The sequence below is a fragment of the Aegilops tauschii genome, chromosome 4 (genome assembly GCF_002575655.3).
Source record: "Aegilops tauschii subsp. strangulata cultivar AL8/78 chromosome 4, Aet v6.0, whole genome shotgun sequence".
NCBI classification, from domain to species: domain Eukaryota; kingdom Viridiplantae; phylum Streptophyta; class Magnoliopsida; order Poales; family Poaceae; genus Aegilops; species Aegilops tauschii.
In genome coordinates, this window is record NC_053038.3 from 374211326 (window position 1) to 374233287 (window position 21962).

General features: G+C 47.7%; 3 protein-coding genes across 3 annotated transcripts; all 3 read right to left on the reverse strand.

The window, feature by feature from the left end:
* Positions 1–3522: 3522 nt before the first annotated feature.
* On the reverse strand, positions 3523–4770 carry LOC141021896 (uncharacterized). The gene is made up of 2 exons (XM_073497749.1): positions 4101–4770; positions 3523–3671 (listed from the first exon to the last, which is right to left on the reverse strand). Exons 1-2 carry the CDS (start codon positions 4768–4770, stop codon positions 3523–3525), a joined length of 819 nt encoding a protein of 272 aa, XP_073353850.1.
* Positions 4771–6351: 1581 nt separating this feature from the next.
* LOC109779272 (uncharacterized) lies at positions 6352–6801 on the reverse strand. Its single transcript, XM_020337872.1, has one exon. The coding sequence runs from the start codon at positions 6799–6801 to the stop codon at positions 6352–6354; it is 450 nt and encodes a 149-aa protein (XP_020193461.1).
* An 11631-nt stretch (positions 6802–18432) lies between these two features.
* On the reverse strand, positions 18433–21739 carry LOC109779279 (large ribosomal subunit protein uL4c). Its single transcript, XM_020337878.4, has 2 exons — positions 20664–21739; positions 18433–18607 (listed from the first exon to the last, which is right to left on the reverse strand). Exons 1-2 carry the CDS (start codon positions 21583–21585, stop codon positions 18570–18572), a joined length of 960 nt encoding a protein of 319 aa, XP_020193467.1. The 5' UTR covers positions 21586–21739; the 3' UTR covers positions 18433–18569.
* Between the last annotated feature and the right edge of the window lie 223 nt (positions 21740–21962).

Genomic DNA, 21962 nt, shown 5'->3' on the forward strand with positions numbered 1-21962 from the left:
GCAGAAATCTTGTGAGCTTGGAACCAAGTTTGCTGATTTGGAGAAGAAGCAGATCCAACTCAATCTCGACCTGGAGTTGGCTAAGGAGAACCTGAAGAAGGCCCGAGATGAAGTAGTTGTCATGGGAGGTAACAATTTGTCGACTGCTCGCCTTGTCATCTTTTCCTCTCATCTTTTGAACCAAGTGATTCACTCGAACAGATGTGCATAGTGAAAACCGTCAACTCCAAGATCGTCTAAAGAATGTTATTTCTTTAGACAAAATGAAGCGGGCTCTGAAACAGAAGGTTCTTGACCTTGCAGCGGCGCAGAAGACGACGCGGGAGAGGACTGAACTTGCTGACAAGAAGCTGGCTTTAGTCGGAAAATTGGAAGAAGAGAACGCCAAGCTGAAAACTGCTGTTGATCAAGCGAAGAAAGAAGTCGTGCAGCTGAAGGAGGAGAAGGTGGCCTTGGCTGACAAAGTTGATGTCCTCACTTGGAAGAGAGACGAACTGGAAACTTATCTGGGAGATCTTGCCAAGAAGATGTTCCTCATGCTTGAAGGTACTTTCCTTTATCCGACTGACTGCAGAAAACTTTTCCACTATGTTACTATCAATTTAACACCTTTCTGTGCGTGCAGAATTCTGTCAAAACTTCGAGGAAGAAACTGGGCGGATCGAGACAGGTCTGGATCCTATCAACTCTCCCGTCAAGGATGAAGCTGTGATGAACGTGCTGTGACTGGAATCTCGCCTTGCCAGTGTCTTGGATTACATCGCTCGATTGAAGGTCGCGCTGTCCCGGATCGACAAGGAGTTATGACCAGAGGATGCGCTTCTGAATGATCACGAGTCATTGATGACTCGACACAATAGCATTCTTGACCGAGTGCAGCCATGGAAGAAGTCAGCTGCCCGCTGCGGTGCTGACGTGGCTTTATCACTCGTCCGCGTTCATTGCAAGGACGTCAAGGAAGAGAGGCTGAAGGCTCTTCAGGTGGCCAACACTAGGAAGCTTCAATTCCAATCTTTCATGGAGACCTTCATTGACGCAGCCACTCGTATTGCAGATGGCATCGACTTGGACAGTTTCGTCGAGCCAGCAAGTCCTCCTCCTGCCGAGTGAAAAACTTGATCACTTGACTTTATTTGCCTCGGAATGCCGAGTGATTCTATAATCGTTAAACTCTTTCGGGCTTGGTGCTCGAGTACTTTCTGCTGGTGGTTCTGAACCTTGCTGGATTTATCTGAACTTCGTTGTTTCTTTTGAATGCAGTTGTGTTGTCTCTATTGTCTTCGGATCTTTTGACTCGGGCGAATCTAGGATCACAGCTGAGTCTCCGAGTGAGAGGATTGCTCTTCACTCGGAATAGACGTTGTACTTGTGGCGCGGCTCAGAGTGCGACCAGACATTGTACTTGTGGCGCAGCTTAGAGTGCAACCAGGCGTTGTACTTGTGGCGCAACTCAGAGCTTGTAGTCAGACCTCCGAGTGAGAGGGTTGCTCTTCACTCGGAGTATGTTTTGATACTTAGGCGAGTACGGGATCGTAGCTAAGCCCCCGAGTGAGAGTGTTGCTCTTCACTCGGAGTATGTTTTGAAACTTAGGCAAGTACAGGATCGCAGCTAAGCCTTCGAGTGAGAGGGTTGCTCTTCACTCGGAGTATGTTTTGAAACTTAGGCGAGTACAGGATCGCAGCTAAGCCTCCGAGTGAGAGGGTTGCTCTTCACTCGGAGTATGTTTTGAAACTTAGGCAAGTACGAGATCGCATCTAAGCCCCCGAGTGAAAGGGTTGCTCTTCACTCGGAGTATGTTCTGAAACTTAGGCGAGTACGGGATCACAGCTAAGCCTCCGAGTGAGAGGGTTGCTCTTCACTTGGAGTATGTTTTGAAACTTAGGCGAGTATAGGATCGCAGCTAAGCCCCCGAGTGAGAGGGTTGCTCTTTACTCAGAGTATGTTTTGAAACTTAGGCAAGTACGGGATTGCAGCTAAGCCCCCGAGTGAGAGGGTTGCTCTTCACTCAGAGTATGGTTTGAAACTTAGGCGAGTACGGGATCGCAGCTAAGCCTCCGAGTGAGAGGGTTGCTCTTCACTCGGAATATGTTTTGAAACTTAGGCGAGTACGGGATCGCAACTAAGCCCCCGAGTGAGAGGGTTGCTCTTCACTCGGATTATGTTTTGAAACTTAGGCGAGTATGGGGTCGCAGCTAAGCCCCCAAGTGCGAGGGTTGCTCTTCACTCGGAGTATGTTTTGAAACTTAGGCGAGTACGGGATCGCAGCTAAGCCCCCGAGTGAGAGGGTTGCTCCTCACTCGGAGTATGTTTTGAAACTTAGGCGAGTACGGGATCGCAGCTAAGCCCCCGAGTGAGAGGGTTGCTCTTCATCGGAGTATGTTTTGAAACTTAGGCGGGCATAGGATTGCAGCTAAGTCCCCCGAGTGAGAGGGTTGCTCTTCACTCGGAGTATGTTTTGAAACATAGGCGAATCGGGTTCGCGGCTAAGCCCCCGAGTGAGAGGCTTGCTCTTCACTCGGAGTATGTTTTGAAACTTAGGCGAGTACGGGATCACAGCTAAGGCCCCCGAGTGAGAGGGTTGCTCTTCACTCGGAGTATGTTTTGAAACTTAGGCGAATCGGGTTCGTGGCTAAGCCCCCGAGTGAGAGGGTTGCTCTTCACTCGGAGTATGTTTTGAAACTTAGGCGAATCGGGTTCGCGGCTAAGCCCCCGAGTGAGAAGGTTGCTCTTCACTCGGAGTACGTTTTGAAACTTAGGTGAATCGGGTTCGCGGCTAAGCCCCCGAGTGAGAGGGTTGCTCCCAATCGGGTTCGCGGCTAAGCCCCCGAGTGAGAGGGTTGCTCTTCACTCGGAGTATGTTTTGAAACTTAGGCGAATCGGGTTCGCGGCTAAGCCACCCACTGGGGGATTTGGACACATAAGTTTAAGTGAAAACAATCATTGGGATACTGCGAAAATCATGTCTTTGATAAACAAACTGAAGGATTCTTATTACAACTCGTCGATCCGAGTGTTTAGGTATAAAAGCGGCGGAGCAGATCCGCATTCCACGAGAGTGGCTCGTCCTCTTTCTTGGCTACGTTGTAAAGGTGATACGCTCCGTTGTGGAGCACCTTGGTGACGATGAAGGGCCCTTTCCATGCTGGAGCGAGCTTGTGAGGTCGTTTCTGGTGAATTCGGAGCACGAGATCTCCTTCCTGAAATGCTCGGCCCCTGACATTTTGGGCATGGAATCGACGTAGGTCTTGTTGATAGATGGTCGACTGGATCAGAGCCATTTCTCGTTCTTCCTGCAGGAGATCAACGGCGTCCTGACGTGCTTGCTCTGCTTCGACTTCTGAGAAGAGTTCCACTCGGGGGGCATTGTGCAGTAAATCACTCGGAAGCATGGCTTCAGCTCCATATACAATGAAGAAAGGGGTTCGATCAATCAATCGATTAGGAGTTGTTCTCAATCCCCACAGGACAGATGGTAATTCAGTCACCCAAGCTCCAGCTACATGCTTGAGGTCATGCATCAATCAAGGTTTCAGCCCTTGTAGGATCAAGCCATTCACTCTTTCAGCCTGCCCATTCGACTGCGGGTGCGCAACGGATGCATAATCGACCCGCATGCCTTGGGAAGCGCAGAATGCTCTGAACTCATCAGAATCAAAGTTGGAGTCGTTATCTGTGATAATGCTGTGAGGGACTCCATATCGGAATATCAACTCTCTGATGAAACTGATGGCAGTGCTTGAGTCAAGATTCTTGATAGGTTTGGCTTCGATCCACTTGGTGAATTTGTCGACTGCTACAAGTAAATGAGTGAAGCCGCTTCTACCGGTCTTCAGAGGCCCAATCATGTCCAATCCCCAAACAGCAAATGGCCAGATGAGTGGAATAGTCTTCAATGCAGATGCGGGTTTGTGGGACATGTTTGAGTATAACTAGCATCCTTCACACTTGTCTACAATATCTTTTTCCAACTCATTCGCTCGTGTCCAGAAGAATCCAGCTCGGTATGCTTTAGCCACGATGGTCCGAGAGGATGCATGGTGACCACAGGTCCCCAATTGAATCTCATTTAAGATCAGTCGACCCTCTTCTGGAGAGATACACCACTGAGCCACGCCAGTGACGCTTTCTCTGAAGAGTTGCCCACTTATTACTGTGAAAGCCTTTGATCTGCGCACGATCTGACGAGCCTCATCTTCATCCTTCGGAAGCTCCTGCCTGAGCAGGTATGCCATGTATGGTACTGTCCAGTCGGGGGTTATTACCAAAACTTCCATGATCAGGTCGACCACTGCTGCCACTTCAACTTCAGTCGGATTGGTTGAACTTATCGGTTGCGGGGGCTCCTCTATAAAGGGATCTTCTTGAACTGAAGGGGTGTGGAGATGCTCCAAGAACACATCACTGGGAATAGGCTTCCGAGTGGAACCTATCTTCGCCAGATCATCAGCTGCTTGATTCTTGAGTCGGGGTATGTGATGGAGTTCCAACCCTTCAAACTTCTTTTCTAATTTTCTCACTGCATTGCAGTAACCAGCCATGGCAGGGCTCCTAATGTCCCACTCCTTCATTACCTGATTGACCACCAAATCTGAGCCGCCGTAGACCATCAGGCGATGGACGCCGAGTGAGATGGCCATACGCAACCCATACAGAAGTGCCTCATACTCAGCTTTATTGTTTGAGGAGTCGAAGTGAATCTGGAGGACATAACTGAGCTTGTAGCCTCTTGGGGATACCAGGACCACTCCAGCACCAGAACCATTCAACATCTTAGGCCCATCAAAGAACATAGTCCAATGTTCCAAGTGAACATGAGTCGGTTGCTGCTGTTCAATCCACTCGGCTAGGAGATCTACTATTGCATGAGACTTGATTGCCTTCTTTGCTTCGAACTTGATATCCAAAGGGAGGAGTTCAATCGCCCACTTGGCCACTCGACCAGTTGCATCTCGATTGTTCAAAATTTCTGATAATGGAGCGTCGCTGACGACTGAAACCAAGTGGTCTGCGAAGTAGTGTGCAACTTTCTTCGTGGTCAAATAAATCCCGTAGACAGGCTTCTAGTAATCTGGATACCTTTGCTTGGACAGAGTCAATACTTCAGAAATATAGTACACTGGGCATTGAACTTTGTAGGCTTTGCCTTCTTCTTCCCGCTCGACTGTGAGCACTGTGCTGACAACTTATCCAGTGGCTGCGATATATAACAATAGAGGCTCTTTGATGACTGGGGCAGCAAGCACCGGCTGGGTGGAAAGCAGGGCTTTGAGCTCTACAAATGCTGCTTCAGCTTCAGGAGTCCACTCGAACTTATCAGACTTTTTCATCAGTCAGTAAAGAGGCAATGCCTTTTCACCGAGACGGGAAATGAATCGAATCAATGCAGCCAAACAACCAGTAAGCTTCTGAACATCATGCACACGCACAGGGCATTTCATTCGGAGAATTGCTCCAATCTTTTCCAGGTTTACATAGATCCCTCGTTCGGAAACGAGAAAATCAAGTAACTTTCCGCCTGGGACTCCGAATGTGCACTTCGACGGATTGAGCTTGATATCATATCTTCTTAGGTTGGCAAATGTTTCTGTGAGGTCAGCCAGTAGGTCGGAACCTTTGCGTGACTTGACCAGGATATCATCCATGTAAGCTTCAATGTTCTGACTGATTTGAGTGAGCAGGCACTTCTGAATCATGCACATGAACGTGGCACCAGCATTCTTGAGGCCGAAGGGCATGGTAACATAGCAAAAACACCTGAATGGGGTGATGAAGGCCGTTTTTATTTCATCGGGTCCATACAGTCGGATCTGATGGTACCCAGAATACGTGTCCAGAAAGGACAAATTCTCACACCCCGCAGTCGAGTCGACGATCTGGTCGATGCGGGGGAGAGGGAAGTGATCTTTCGGGCAGGCCCGGTTGATGTGCTTGAAGTCGATACACATACGGAGTGAATCATCTTTCTTGGGGACCATGACGACATTGGCGAGCCACTCGGAATGGTATATCTCGCGGATGAACTCAGCTGCCAGGAGCCGAGCCACCTCTTCGCCAATTGCCTTCCTCTTCTCTACGGCGGACCGACGGAGGTGTTCCTTGACGGGTTTTGCTTTCGGGTCGACACGCAAACGGTGCTCAGCCAGTCCCCTGGGTACACCTGGCATGTCTGATGGTTTCCATGCGAAGATGTCCTAGTTCTCACGGAGGAACTGGATGAGCGCTTCTTCCTATTTGCTGTCAAGTGTTGTTGAGATGTGAGTCGGGGCAGCATTGGGGTCTTCCTGGTGAATGTGGACAAGCTTTGTCTCCCCGGCCGACTGAAATGCGGACTCTGAAGCAGGCTTCTTAGCTCACAACAAATCACTCGGATCTGCATTTTTCTGGTATTCTTTCATCTCCACTGCTGCCATCTGCTCGTCAGCAATCTTTGAGCCTTTCTGAAGACACTCTTCTGCTCTTTGCCGATTCCCTGTGACCGTGATCACTCCTTTGGGCCCTGGCATCTTCAACATGAGATATACGTAACATGGTCGAGCCATGAAACGAGCATATACGGGCCTGCCCGGAATTGCATGATATGCGTTGTGGAAATCCACCACCTCAAACGTCAACTTCTCCTTGCGGTAATTCTTGGAATCACCGAAAACCACATCAAGAGCGATTTGTCTGAGTGACTTTGCCTTTTTTCCGGGAATGACGTCGTGGAACTGCATGTTACTCTCACTAAGTTTGGACATTGGAATGCCCATCCCTTGGAGGGTGTCAGCGTACAGAATGTTCAATCCACTGCCGCCATCCATAAGGACCTTAGTCAGTCGGGTGCCCCCAACGACTGGGTCGACCACCAACGCTTGCTGCCCAGGGGTAGCAATGTGCGCTGGGTGATCGGACTGGTCGAATGTAATGGGAGTCTTCGACCACTTCAAGTACGTCGTAGTTGCCGGAGCAACCATGTTCACTTCTCTGTTGATAACCTTAAGTCGACTCTTGCTCTCAACGTCAGCAAAAATCACCAAAGTAGCATTTACATTGGGGTAACCATCATCCTCTTCTTTCTCTTCCTCCTTATCAGAGTCTTTCTCCGGGGGCTGACCCTCTCGGAACTTCTGAATCAGGAGCCGACACTGTCGAGTGGTATGCTTGGGCAGTATCAAGTTACCCTCCTCATCTTTCTTTGTGTGTATGTGACATGGTAAATCAAGGACGTCGTTGCCGGACTGATCCTTCACCTTTTTGGGCACCCGCAGCGCCTTAGTTTTTCCTTTGAATTTTCCTTGATTCAGAACTACGGCCTCGGCTGGACCCGCAGGTTCGGCTTTACGTTTCTGTTTCCAACTAGAATTTCCACCTCCAGTGTCCTGACCTTGACCGACTGGTTTTCCCTTGCCACTGCGGAGTCGATCTTCTTCTTCGCCATTGGCATACCGAGTGGCAATTTCCATCATTCAGCCTAGAGACATATCTCCTGAACAACCAAACTTCATATTAAGCTCTCTGTATTCTACGCCCTCTTTGAAAGCACAAACTGCTTGGTGCTCTGACACATTCTCCACTGTATGATGAAGGGTAGTCCATCTCTGGATGAAGTCTCTCATAGTTTCATTCGGTTTCTAGACGCAATGCTGCAATTCAGTCAGCCCAGCAGGTCGCTTGCAAGTGCCCTCGAATGTTTTGATGAACACTCGGGCCAACTCATCCCAACAGAAAATACTTCCAAGGGCCAACGGATTCAACCAGGCCCTGGCCGAACCCTCAAGCATCAGGGGGAGGTGCTTCATGGCTATGTCATCGTTGCCTCCACCAATCTGCACAGCCACTCGGTAATCTTTCAACCATGTGTCGGGCTTCGACTCACCGGTGAACTTACTCACTCTCGTTGCGAACCTGAAGTTGGGAGGGATTTCAGCAGCTCGGATGGCTCTGCTAAAACATTCGGGCCCAGAAACAAATGCTCTGCTTCCACTCGGATGGTCACTATCTTGTCCTTCTCTGTGCGCCCGGCCCCTGTCGACCAAACCTTGTACGAGGAGTGATCTCGCATCGAACCCAGGCTCTCTTGGGTCGATCGGAGCTCTCCGCTCATCACCATACGGTTGCCTGTCATCATACCTCCGGGGCGCATATGATCTGCCCCTAGGAGGGGGCATAGGCACTCCACGGTGGTCATCACGGGGATACCGATGATCATATTGCCCGTGGCCTTGACCCAGGTACTGATCCTGGCGGTGACCACGATCCTCACGCCACGGCGGCGATCTCAGACTATGTGCCGACTGAATTGTGTCTGCAACCACAGATCTGCTATGGATTCTGTTGCGCGACTAAGAAACAACCGAGTTTTGTTCTCCCGCTGCTCGGAGCAGCGCTCGAATCTGCATCAAACCTCTACCAGCTTCTGAACGACACGGCTGAATTGATTCTGCTATACATGCTGCAGCTGCAAGATTTTGGACCGGAGTGCAGTATACCTGAGGTTCAGGCGGAAACAATTGTCGTGGCCGTCGACTGGATTCAGGGATCTGCCGACGAGCGCGTTCGTCGAGTGAATATTGGAGATTTTCCAGACGCACGCGCTCAGCCAAGGTGGCCAGGCGCGCAGCCTCCAGGGCCCGAGCCTCGGAAGTCTCCCCAACGATGGGGGGTCTGGAGCGCCTCCACGTTGCGGCGATGCAGACCTTCCCTCTGCTCTGAAGTGAGGGCTTGGGGATTATATTCATCATGATCATGCGACGAGCCGCCACCGCCGTCTCCGCCGCCGCCGCGACGGAATCCGGGCGGGCTGCGACGAGAGTCGACCATGAGGACTTCCGTTGCAGGGTCGCTGCTTCCGCGCTCAGAAAGAGTATCTGCGGACCCAGTCGACAGATCGAATGGTCCGTATATAGATTCGTCGAGCTCGATTGCCGCGACTTGAGGGGTGGTCGACTGGTGAGCCACCGCATCATTCACCCACTGCTGGAGCCGCGATCGACCAGATCGCTTGCAACGATGAACAGCGGGGAGCGTGGACGCCGCGGGAGCCGACCGATACTGGGTCGACGGCTGCCGCAGAAGGACGCCGTGAGCGCACGCACGAAAGTGCGTCGCCCTGCAGACGGGGAGCGTCTCGACGTCGAGGGGGGCTTCTTGGAGCCAGGCGGAGTCGTCGGCGATGAAAACAAGCGCTCCAAGGCGGACCTCGTGGCCCAGGGACAAACCACCGCCGGAAACCATGTTGATGGAGATCGAAAAAATTGCAACCTCGCCGGAAGTCGCTAAGATGCCGACCCCACGGTGGGCGCCAACTGTTGTGGGAGTGAGTCTGACAGTAAGAGGGGATAGGGTAAAGGAGCATCATCTATCGAGATGCAAATGGGTGACACGGTGGTTTTAGCGAGTTCGGGCCTCTCACGGTGGAGATAACAACCCTACGTCTCGTGCTCCGGAGAGGCTTTGTTTTATCTGATTATGTATCCGGAGATTACAATGTATGTGTGGGAGAGAGAAGAACAGATCCTCATGCCTGAACAAGTCCTGATACTAATGGTGAGAGAGAGAACTAGGAGGAGAAGAATGAGGGCATGCCCCCAAGTCTAGTGGTGGGGGTGGCTTATATAGAGTGCGCCACCCCCTCACCTCCTGTGTTACAAAGTGGGGCATTGATGTCATAACGTCAAATGATGCTTCGACTGCCTTGTCGACTGTTGGTCTTCGCATATCCGAGTGAGCCATAAACTGTCGTCCGAGTGAGCCATACGACCGAGTGGTTGACTGTCTTCCGAGTGGACAGTTCGTCGATATGTCCGAGTGGATCGTACGTCTGTATGAGATTTATCTGGACCCACATGATGTGTGGACCCCATGCTTTATGATATTTCGACCCTTCGTTGGCCTACCTGTTATGTGTGTCCCCAACAGGAATCTCATAACCAATATTTTCAGTAGGTGCAGTAGGTTAAGGGGCAACTCTTTGTGTTTCCGGTCGAGGTGAAGATACCACGAACAAACCCCGCAAAGGATTGTTTTCCATAGTAACAAGTAACAGTAAATTTCAACACGTTATATAAAAATTTCCTTACCGATTTCCACTTACCAAGATCGCTTCACTCCCCGGCAACGGCGCCAGAAAAGAGTCTTGATGACCCACAAGTATAGGGGATCAATCGTAATCCTTTTGATAAGTAAGAGTGTCGAACCCAACGAGGAGCAGAAGGAAATGACAAGCGGTTTTCAGCAAGGTAATTTCTGCAAGCACTGAAATTGTCGGTAACAGATAGTTTGATAGCAAGATAATTTGTAACAAGTAATAAGTAGCAATAGAAACAATAGGTGCAGCAAGATAGCCCAATCATTTTTGTAGCAAAGTACATGCCAAAAGAATATCTTATAGCAAGCAAGGCGTTCTTGAGGACAGGCAGGAATTTCATCTAGTCACTTTCATCATGTTGGTTTGATTCGCGTTCGCTACCTTGATAATTTGATATGTGGGTGGACCGGTGCTCGGGTGCTGTTCTTACTTGAACATGCATCCCACTTATGATTAACCCCCCTCGCAAGCATCCGCAACTACGAAAGAAGAATTAAGATAAAATCTAACCATAGCATTAAACATATTGATCTAAATCAGCCCCTTATGAAATAGTGCATAAACTAGGGTTTAAGCTTCTGTCATCCTAGCAACCCATCATCTAATAACTACTCCACAATGCACTCCCTTAGGCCCAAAGATGGTCAAGTGTCATGTAGTCGGCGTTCACATAACACCACTAAGGGAATCACGACATACATATCATCAAAATATCGAACGAATATCAAATTCACATGATTACTTATGACACGACTTCTCCCATGTCCTCAAGAACAAAAGTAACTACTCACACAACATATTCATTCTCAAGATCAGAGGGGTATTGAATATCATAATGGATCTGAACATATAATCTTCCACTAAATAACCGGCTAGCATCAACTACAAGATGTAATCAACACTACTAGTCACCCACAGATACCAATCTGAGGTTTTGGTACAAAGATTGAACACAAGAGATGAACTAGGGTTTTGAGATGTGATGGTGCTGGTGGAGATGTTGATGGAGATTGGCCCTCCCATGATGAGAGGGTTGTTGGTGATGACGATGGCTTCGATTTCCCCTTCCTGGAGGGAAGTATCCCCGGTGGAATCGCTCCACCGGAGAGCAAAAGTGCTCCTACCCAAGTTCCGCCTCGAGACGGCGACGCTTCGTCCCGAAATTCCTCTCTTTAAATTTTCTAGGGCAAATGACCTTATGTACCAGAAGATGGGCATCGGAAGTAGGCCAAGGGGCCACTACCTACCAGGGCTCGTGCCTAGTGGGCACCTGGGTGGCCCCCTCTGATATTTCTTTTCTCCGGTATTTTCTATATATTCCAATATAATTCTCCGTAATATTTCAGCTCATTTGGAGATGTGCAGAATAGGTATCTCTGACATAGCTTTTTCAGGTACAGAATTCTAGCTGCTGGCAATCTCCGTCTTTGTGTAAACCTTGCATGTTATGAGAGAAAAGGCATTAGGAATACTCCACAAAAACACTATAAATAACAGTAGGAAAACATGATGCAAAATGGACGTATCGGTCTACCCCCGGATGTCCGGCTCCTCTGTTTTTCTCATATACAGTATAGTTTCACAGGGCTTTCTATTCACCGGATGTCCGGCCCTTGGCCCGGATGTCCGTGCCGACATAGGCACTTACACTATAACGGCCATATTTGCACCACAACTATATATAGCCTTCTTCCCCTCCGGGAAAAAGTTGGCCATTCACTTTGAGCAAACCCTAGAACACATTTCTCTCTCATACACAACCTCATACACCAAATCCAAGATCCCGGAGGGATTTGTGAGAGTTCTCAAGAAGTTGTCCAATCAAGTGATAGATCCACTCCTTCCCCTTCTCTTGACCAAAGGAATTTATGATTTGAACAAGTCTTGAGCTTTTCCCCATCGCTCTTGTTACTCTTGGAGGTTGGAGACTCCTAGGCGGTAGGAGTTCTTCGGTGAGGAATTGTTCATTGTGATTACCCCGGAAAGTTTGTGAGGGTTTGATGACCACCCCAAGGTCTACCACTAGTGGTTGAGAATAGCCTTCGTGGTGATATCTCAAAGAGAGAATAGGATGAGCCTTCGTGGCGTTGGTGTGCCTTCGTGGTAATATCCACCTGTCTAAACGGTGACGTAGCTTCCCTCCAAGGAAGTGAACATCGGCATACATTCTCGTCTCTGGAGTTGCGGTTATTCCTAACCCTAGCTCCCTACTTGTGGTTATTTGTCTCTTAGTCTTTACTTAAGTTGTATTGTGCTTGTTTATCCTTTTACTAGCTAAACTTGTTATCCTTGCTTAGCTCGTGTATCCCCTTTGCAATTGTTACTCACTTTCATATTCCGCATTATTGCCTAAAATTGCTAAGTAAGAGTTAAAATTTGTAATTGTACCTATTCACACACCCCCCCTCTAGGTCCATCTCGATCCTTTCACCTGCGCATGTTGTTTGAGTTGCAGGAATGCAATCCATAGGATTTTTCATTACGATTCATTTGTACTAGATTTCGTAGGAAAATTTCATCCACTCTAACATCATGTGAAGATACCTTTGCTTTTCTTGTGCTCAATCAAACGTCCATGCAATCTTGTGGTATCAACGGTGGCATGACATACTATTCCTCCGATTTTTTTGTCTATTCATGAGTTTTACAAAAATCCTGTAGATCAAAGAGGTCCTTGCCGTGTTAACAAAACATCGCCCTGGTGGGAGAGAAGGACTTCACCAAGAGGACCAAGTTCAGATCATGCCAAACTTTAGAAGAAAATTAGTGAGATTTATGAAGTTAATCCGCTGGTCTACCTGTACACTGACATATGTTTCGGTATTTAGTCTGACATTTTGGAGTACTGCGCAAGTAGGGTGATCACAAGTAAATCGAGGCTAGACTTTAGAGGATAATATGGCAGGGTAATGAACTAATCGAACATACGTCATCGGAGTTATGGTCGTCATAAACACGCATGTGTGACGCGTCCCATATAGTCCGGGCACCTTTCAAGGGACATTTCACCGAACACACTACACATCTAAAGCACGCCAGCACAGAACATGTATTGGTCGATGATCAAACAAATGACACCCTAATCAACTCTTGTACTGCTACACAAGGATACGGGGGCACGCAACGAACAAGTTGCGGCATGTGATGTACTCTCTCTACGTAGCCATCGCCACTCCATGACCATGAGTGAAGATGCTGGGTTTCGGTTACCTCAGCGAATCCCCACCCTGGGCAACGGCTGGATCCTTGGATCCGTCCATAGATCTGATGTGACAGGATGATGACTCGCGCCCTCGTCCCATATGGCTACAACTACCGGTGGGTTGCATCAACAACTCGCCGTACTTATTAAATCGGGAGGCGGCGGGCAAGGCTTTCGAGGCCATTACCCCAACCGGAACGGGCAACTCGCCGTGCCGTGCCGTGCCAAGGGTAGCGCGCGCGCGACGGCTGAGCAGTGAGAGGAGGAGTTGAGGGGCGGACTCAGCGACTGGAGGCAGGTGTTGGCACGCGGCACGCCACGGCACTTGCGAGGCAGGCAGACGTGCGCGCTTTTGGACCGTTGGGCGTGGAAAGCGGCAGGCGTCGGGTCCGTTGGGATGGCGGATGCTTTCGGCGAAAGCGCGGCTATGGCTAGCGCGACGCCAAGCCCCGCCCCGCCCCGCCCACATGGGGTGCGGGCGCGCGAGGGAGGCGATCGGCGCGGCCGCTTTTCCCGTGTCTGTCCGCTCGCCCGCGGCTCGGAAAGGTCGCGCGTCCCCGACCCGAAGCGGGAGACGAGAACCACTGGATCTGGAACCTGGATGGAGCTCGCGGCCAGGCACGGTCACGCTCGCACCCTACAGGAGGACGCGAGGGCGCTACAACACAACACACGGAGCGGGGGCGGTCCACATAGCAATGGAATTCGATACTGATAGATTTTCTTTCGGAGCAGAAAGAGGCGACAGGGCTCCGACTTCGTATAAAGGAACCTCCAGAGTGCTTGCATAGTTTAGATAGCCACCTACTAATGGATTGGTCCTGCAAATGCTACCTACGCGAGAAGGATGTGTTTGTGGGACACAGAGTTTCTGCACGCGAGCTCAAATGAACTCGGGTGAACAGTAAAATCAAAACAAAATCAAAAAATTCCAAAATTTTTTTGAAAGAAACATTGACAAAAGTTTTAAGTGCTTGCAAAAATTTGTCATGAAATCACATTCCTATAAGGCGTGGCAAAAAAAAACAAAATCAATACTCTGGAAATGCTATTTTCAAAAGCATTTTGAAGCACTGAATTTGTTTTTTTTTTTTGCCACGCCTTACAGAAATGTGATTTCTTGACGATTTTTTGCATGCACTTAGAACTTTTGTCAATGTTTCTCCCAAAAAAATTTGGAATTTTTTGAAAACGTTTAGATTTTTTTTCGATTTTACTGTTCACTGAGCTCGTTTGAGCTCAGGAGTAGAAAAGCACTTTCGGTGTTCGTGTGCTTAGATAGGAGTTTGTTGCCGTTCTTTTAAAAATAAATTATCCGGCGTTTTCTAAAGCAAAAGCGGGTACGAGAATCATATGCGAGTAGAGAGAATTATGACAATCTAGTGCATGGGCATAATTCCCTTGGTAATCATGAATGGGCATAAATAACGAACCCCACGATACCTGAGGATATAAAGGCCTGACATAAACTTGCAGAATGTATTAAGATCCAAGGACACACAAGCATGAGCTGAAGTGAAGCTCTGGCCAAACAACTCGGTAAGCATAATTTGAGAAAAGAAACCGTGGATGCAGTGTGTGATAGCAGTATGTGCAGACTTCAGCGATACGCGGGAAGATATCATAACTGTAGCCCGCCAGTACCAAAGTAAAATAGGACCAACTTGCTGGGAAGCGCTCGACACTCTGACCACCTCCAAGTTTCTCTAATCATGTTAGTTCCGGCATTTCCGCTCCCAAGGCGACGTCAGCTGACTCCAGGTTCACTATCCACCAACAGTGGGGCTACTACGATTACGAAGAATCAAGCTATATAATTGAGCTAAGGGAACCTTTTTCATTTAGTGTTGATACGGCTCAAGAAACAGCCAACCCATTGTACAAAATACTTTTGGTGATGACTCTAGACTTGAAGTGATGTGCAACTGGATTTCCTGTTTCCTCGAGAAAATATTTCCTTCCCAGTTTCAGCAGCGAGTGAGAGCGTCTACCAAGGAGTAGTTCATATCTAAGGGAAGTACATATGCATGACATTTTCTGTACAGTTAGAGGATCAATGACTAGTACTGACTAGGACAGTGGCAGTTATTAACCCTCGGAAGAAAAGGATGAGGGCCAAGAGAACCATTAGTACAAGAGCTAGTACTCCCTCCGTCTAGGTGAGTAAGTCACATTAGACTACCCACAGTGGGAGTAACATAGGTAGTAACATCACACATATCTAGATAAAGTAGATGATGTGGCAAGAAATAAATGAAGAAAGAGAGGGGAATAGTAACATAGCTAGTTATTAGTAGTATGAGTAACATCACACATATCAAGGAAAGATGTCTCTATAGCCTAATAAATTAAGTGTTGCATGTTACCACACATATGTTACTCCCCACTATAGAGGTAGTAACATAGACTAGTAACATGCACCATGTTACTAGCCTATGTTACTACCCATTGTGGCTAGTCTTAGGAAGAGCAGCGCGACCTAGATGGATCGTGATTGGATAAGTACGAGCACGGCAAGTTAGGAAACTTCCAATCACAGTGCTGGTTTAAAACAAAAGTAAAATATGCATTGAATACGTGAGTGCATGTAAAACAATTACTCCCTCTCTCAGTTTACAAGGCATGCGCGTACCTCTACGTCGTCAATTTGACCAACCTAATAGAAGTCATATATTACAAAAAACATACCATTATAAACTTCAGAAGTTCTATTTTCAAACGGTATAATTTTTGTGTTATATAGTTTATGTTACGGTGATAAAATTGGCAACCTAGGTATACGCGTAGGACTTGTAAACTGAAACGGAGAGAGTATCAATCTCTTGCCTAGGGAGGATATCTGGTGCTACGGGAGCACCTAAGATTAGGTGCTCCAGGAGCTTTTCAACCGTTAGATCTGAGATCCGAAGGCCGAGGAGAGAGCTCACGCTTTTATTCAGGAAACACCCCCAAAAATTTGTATTGCAAATCGGGTCCAGCGCATCTGTAGATGACCGTTGGATTTCAGATCCAATGGCCGAGAAGCTTTTGGAGCACCTAAACTTAGGTGCTCCCGTAGCAGCTGATATTTTCCCCTCTTGCCTAATCAAACTCCAGTAGCGATGCATGCAGTGGCCGTTCTCCTCTGGGCGCCTCCTCTTTCTCCCTAGGTGTGTAGCAATACGAGGCTGGGAGGGAAACGAGAACGAGATTTAATGTAATGCGTCTAGGACTTTTGGGAATATTTTGTTTTCGTAAGATGGCCTATACACCTAGACGGAGGGAGTATAGAAAAAGTTGTAGGAGTAGATCCAAATCGGAACCAATCAATTGCGCAAACTTTCTGTATGACCAGTCCGCCACAAAAAATGAATGAAATGCCGTGTCAGGTCCCACTCCCATAATTGCGTGCTTTACACCATAGTGGACTGTTATAATAAGGATGCTTTCTATCCAGCAAAACCTTAAAAAACAATGAAAAGGATGTTGGCTCAACCTAAGTAAGATTCTACTCATTTCCGCCCATGACCATAGTGGGTTATTGTGTTAGTCATAATCTTACAGATAATCTGTTAGGATTGTCAAAAGCAGAGTAAATAGGGACATTGAGTTTTGGCTCCCAGATGTGAACAGTAAAAATCCAAAAAACTAGCAAAAGAAACGAAACAATTCTGATTTTTTTTACAACAGACATGGTTGAGTGTTCTAACTACTGCAAGTTTTCATGAAGAAATGACATACACGATGCTTGAAAAAAAAACCGGTGCTCTAAAAGGCCATTTTAAATACATTTTGGAGGTACCTTTTTTTCCCAGCGCACCACAGTACTAATCAAGTGTGGATGGTTGGTCTTCCTGAACTCTTTGAGCTGATGTCGTTTGTTTTTTGGCATGGAGCTATCTAGCCCACCCGGGTTCGAGTCACGGAGTAACCCGTGGTGCTTAGAGTTTCTTCTATAAAAATATGCCTCCAAGGGATGGTCTCGTTTTTTTTACTGTAGAGCAACAGCCCTACAGTCTTTTATTCCAGAAATTTTTGCCCAGACCTGTTTAACTCCGCTCACACCGGGAGACGAACCCAGGGTGCTACTAAGGTCGCTGCAACCACTAGGCTACAAGCCCATTCGCCACTCAACCATGTTTGTTGCCACAAAGATTCAGAATTTTTTGAGTTTGTTTGCTATTTTTTCAAATTTTACTGTTCTTCTGGGTTCATTTGAGCTCAGGAGCAGATAAGGACTTCTGAGTAAATAGGGCAAACTACAAGTAAGGTCCAACAAATTGCAAGTAAAAGGGAAATTTTAACTGAAGGCCAAAGTTTCCACCTTTTTAAAAGTATAAGGCCTAGCTTTGGCCAGTGCTATGTCAGGATAAGGTTTCAGAAAAGCTATTACAGGTCAAAGAGGAAGAAAGCTTAAAATGATGGCTACCGATTTTCTTCTTGCGTAGCCCATGTGTCCAACAAGGCAACAACTCAAGCTTAAAATGATGGCCTAGCAATTTTCTTCTTGCGTAGCCCCGTGTGCCCAACAAGGCAACAACCCAAGCATGAAATATAAATCTTGGTGTCCAACAAGAGCACACTAGCCGGACTACGGTCCACTAGGGTCCTTATGACTTATGTGGATCCGAAATAGATCCTAGCAAAATGATTTGACGTTTATGGCTGGGCTGGGATTAGAGTTTCAAGACCAGCAGCTAGATATACTAATTTCATACTGCATGTCCAAGTCGAGCTAGGCCCAGCCCAGAATGCTCTTGGCCTGGTTTTATTCTAATAGTGCAAAATGCAGTGAGTCAGCCTGAGGCTTGTAAAACCGGGGCCATGCACGCCCCAACCAAAAAAACTTTTTAGACTAACAGGGAGGCTCTCCCCGGCTCCATTATCATAATGAAACCACAGTTCATACATCGACACAGGAGCAGACCCCAACCAAATTATGGTCACAACTTAGTACTACCTCTGCCCCATAATGCAAGTATGTAACACGTTTTTGCAGTTAATTAAGACATTTTTGCAGTATATTCTGGTCAGAAATTTGGAATCTCGTAAATCCTCAAGTATGTGAAAAGCGGGAGTAACCAGCTGATTGACATCAGTTCTTAGAAACAAGGATGCGAAACACTACGAGAGTTGCAAAAAACATGTGGTGATTGAAAAACTTGAGTGTATCTGAAAAATATATGGGAGAACTGAAAATCTAATATATTGCATCAGTGTGTAACATACATAATCAAATTACAATAAAAGCAAACCAAAAAGGCTTCTTCATTGGAGAGGCAATTCCTAAACCAACAAATAAGAAACACCATAATAATTACCTAGGAAATGCTGTCTGCCTCAGCCTCTCCAATCGCATCTGAAAATTGCACAAAACGGACTTCATAAATTGTTTTTGAAATAATAACAAGTACTAATAGAGGAGGAATCAAAGACTAACAAAACACTGTACCAAATAATAAATAATTACTTATCTACTGTAACTACTGCTTAGTACTCCCTCCGTCTGAAAAAGCTTGTCCCTCAAATGAATGTATCTAGCACCAAGTTAGTGCTAGATACATCCATTTGAGGGACAAACTTGGGACAAGCTTTTTCGGACGGAGGGAGTATGTGCAGAGGAATGGGCTTGAGAGAAACATTTGTTCTAAACAGGTTTACCACTTATTTTTACTACACCCAGCATACTCACTACTGTCTGCTTCATTAAAGTGATTCCAAGTACTCCCTCCGTCCGAAAAAGCTTGTCCCTCAAATGGATGTATCTAGCACCAAGTTAGTGCTAGATACATCCATTTGAGGGACAAGCTTGGGACAAACTTTTTCGGACGGAGGGAGTAGTTGTTTTCTTCTTCGAGAAACTATGGCAGACGCGCTGCCTCTCATTTAGAGAGAATAACAGTTAAGGAAGTTTGTTACAAGCGACCACTTGTAAGGTAAAATGAGACTAGTTAACATAATCATGCTGTTACACTTAGACCATGCATTCACTTGCCGGCTCCCGTAGCAAGGCTTCAACTGAGACATCCAGCTGGTGCTTTCAAATTCTAACAGAACAACTTTGAAATAAATGGTGAGAGCACCAATGATGAAAGTGTCAGGTGAACGGCTGATTAGTGGTAGGCAGGTGGCACACCAGATTGTGTGACTACAAGGAATGCATCAGGATTCCTGGAGTTCTACTTCCACGGATTTCATGGATAGCATGGTTTCACACCTTTTCTTTGTTGGTTCAATGTTTGAAATTTAAATCCATCTTTGGTATAAAAGATTGAATTCCATCATGTGAGGTCATTTTATATTTATAAATTATTGACTTGCCCCCCTAATCTAAGAGATTAAATTACCCCGGTTACAGAAGTACAGAATTAGCATATTGTTGCACACAATTCATACAAGCGCTAGATAGACCTATCATCAACATAGGTGGATCTGTAAGCATGCTTCTATAGTAAATCTTCAACTATATCCTCCATGAGATTTTTAATTTTTTTTGCTTTAGGTCCATGAGATTTTTGAAAAAGAAAAGCTCACTCTATGCTTGTCATAGTAAAAGCAAAGGGGAAATACAGTGCGGAGTACAGATTAATAAGAGACTCAAGCATGATAGACTTTCTTAAATGGTGTGAAGAATCCTACAACTGTCAAAAACATATAATCCTAATCCCATGGAGCCTTTATCCAGCCTTAAGAAACAAAATGGTGTTAACATTTCTTTGTCTTGGTGTCTTGATTGGTGTGCCCCTACTTAAGCTACGGCTTTTAACATCAAAGGTGCCTTGATTGGAAACATGCAGGATTTTATTTTCCTTTTAATGGTATCGGTAAGTGTCGCTGCAAGCTATTGATTAACTGGAGGGGACAATCTATCTTGGTATTGCAGTGGATCAAGTATATAAACTGTCAAATTTCATTCATCTTTTGTCCATAACCCTTTATGCAATATGCTGCACTAACTGTTTACGGCAGTCACAGGCAACTCAATTCATGTCACTAGATAATGTCAAAGCCTCAACCATGGTAATGTTAAGGGTTTGTAACATCGGTGTCCTAACAACCTAATCATTCCTACATGTTCACCTCACTGCCTGTTTAAACATGTATACTACTCCCTCCGTCCCATAATATAAGAGCGTTTTTTAAACTCCATCTCATAGTGTCAAAAACGCTCTTATATTATGGTACTCCCTCCGTCCGGAAATACTTGTCCGAGGAATAGATGTATCTAGATGTATTTTAGTTCTAGATACAACCATTTGTATCCATTTCTACGACAAGTATTTCCGGACGGAGGGAGTAGTACCTAAAGGATTTCAGCTTGGAATTACTAGTTCTTCCCACATATCTAGCATAGAAATAATCAAACAGCAAATTGCAATCAGCACTGCAAAATGTTCATGGATAGCTGTATGTACCTTGGTCAGCCTCCTCTGTGATTTCTTCTCCCTCCTCTTGCTCCTCCACCCCTTCCTCTTCACCGTCGTCCTCGCCATCGTCACCCTCATATTCATCAAAACCGGTGGTACCGTACCTCGAGTTGAGGTAGTCAATGGCGGCCGGGGTGAAGAAATGCTTGCGTGCGTCGAGGATGTCGTACAGGTTGAGAGTCCTGGGAGTTAGCATTTTGAGGGTGCCGATGTTCCTGCCGCTCAGCCGCACGTTATTATCAAGCTCCGTGGAGAAGAACATGGCCTTCTCCCTGGGGTCGAGCCCCCACCGCTGCAGCGCGGCCACGAAGTCCCTGGTCCGGGGGCCCGTCGCGAACTCCTCGTCGAACTCCTGGACGACGAAGGAGTCGTTGGCGACGGCGGCGCTGGCGAGCGCGGTGGAGATGGCGAGGCGCTTCTCCTTGCGGTTGATCTTGATGGTCCAGTCCCGGGGCTTGGGGCCGAAGATGACTCCACCGCCGGGGCGGAGCGGCGTACGGACCGACCCGCGCCGCGCCTTCCCGGTCTTCTTCTGGCCGTATGGCTTCCTCCCGCCGCCCCGGACCTCCCCGCGGGTGAGGGTGGAGGCCGTGCCCCGGCGCGCGTTCTGGCGGTCGGTGATGAGGGCGCGGTGCACGACGGCGCGCGCGGTGGAGGGCGGCGCGGCCTTGATGTCCAGGGCGACCTCCCCGACCTTCTCCCCGGTGAAGTTGATGACCGGGAGGGTGGTGGCCTCGGCCCGCAGCGCGCGGAGGATGGAGGCGGACGGCCTCCCCCTGACGGAGGCGTGCGGGAAGGAGGAGGAGGAGGAGGGGGAGGGGAGGAAGGAGACAGAGGAGGAGGAGAGGAAGGAGGAGGAAGAGGCGGAGAGCGAGAGCAGGAGGGGCGAGGCCACGGAGGAGACCGGCATTGTGGCGGCTCTACGGCGGCTGCGCTGCGCTGGGGGCGGACGGAGAAGGGGGAGGAGATGGCTCTGCCGCTGCAGCAGCCGCTTCTATCTCTTTATCCACACCACACCCGTTCGGCAGGAGTGTCTCCGTCCGTCGCGCACTGTCGACTGCGTCTTTTGACCCCGCCAAGTCAGCACTTCTTACCACTCCCTGAGCTAGCAGGTCCAAAAAACGAGGCTTGCTCCGGTGCACCCCCTAACTCAATTTTCTAGGGGTATTCTTGACCCCCGTCATCTATTTTTTCTCCGGCCCGCCGCTGCCTATATCCAAGCCCCCGTAGCCCATATCCAAGCCCCGTATAACCCGTATGACCCATACGTATGTATACGGTGACATC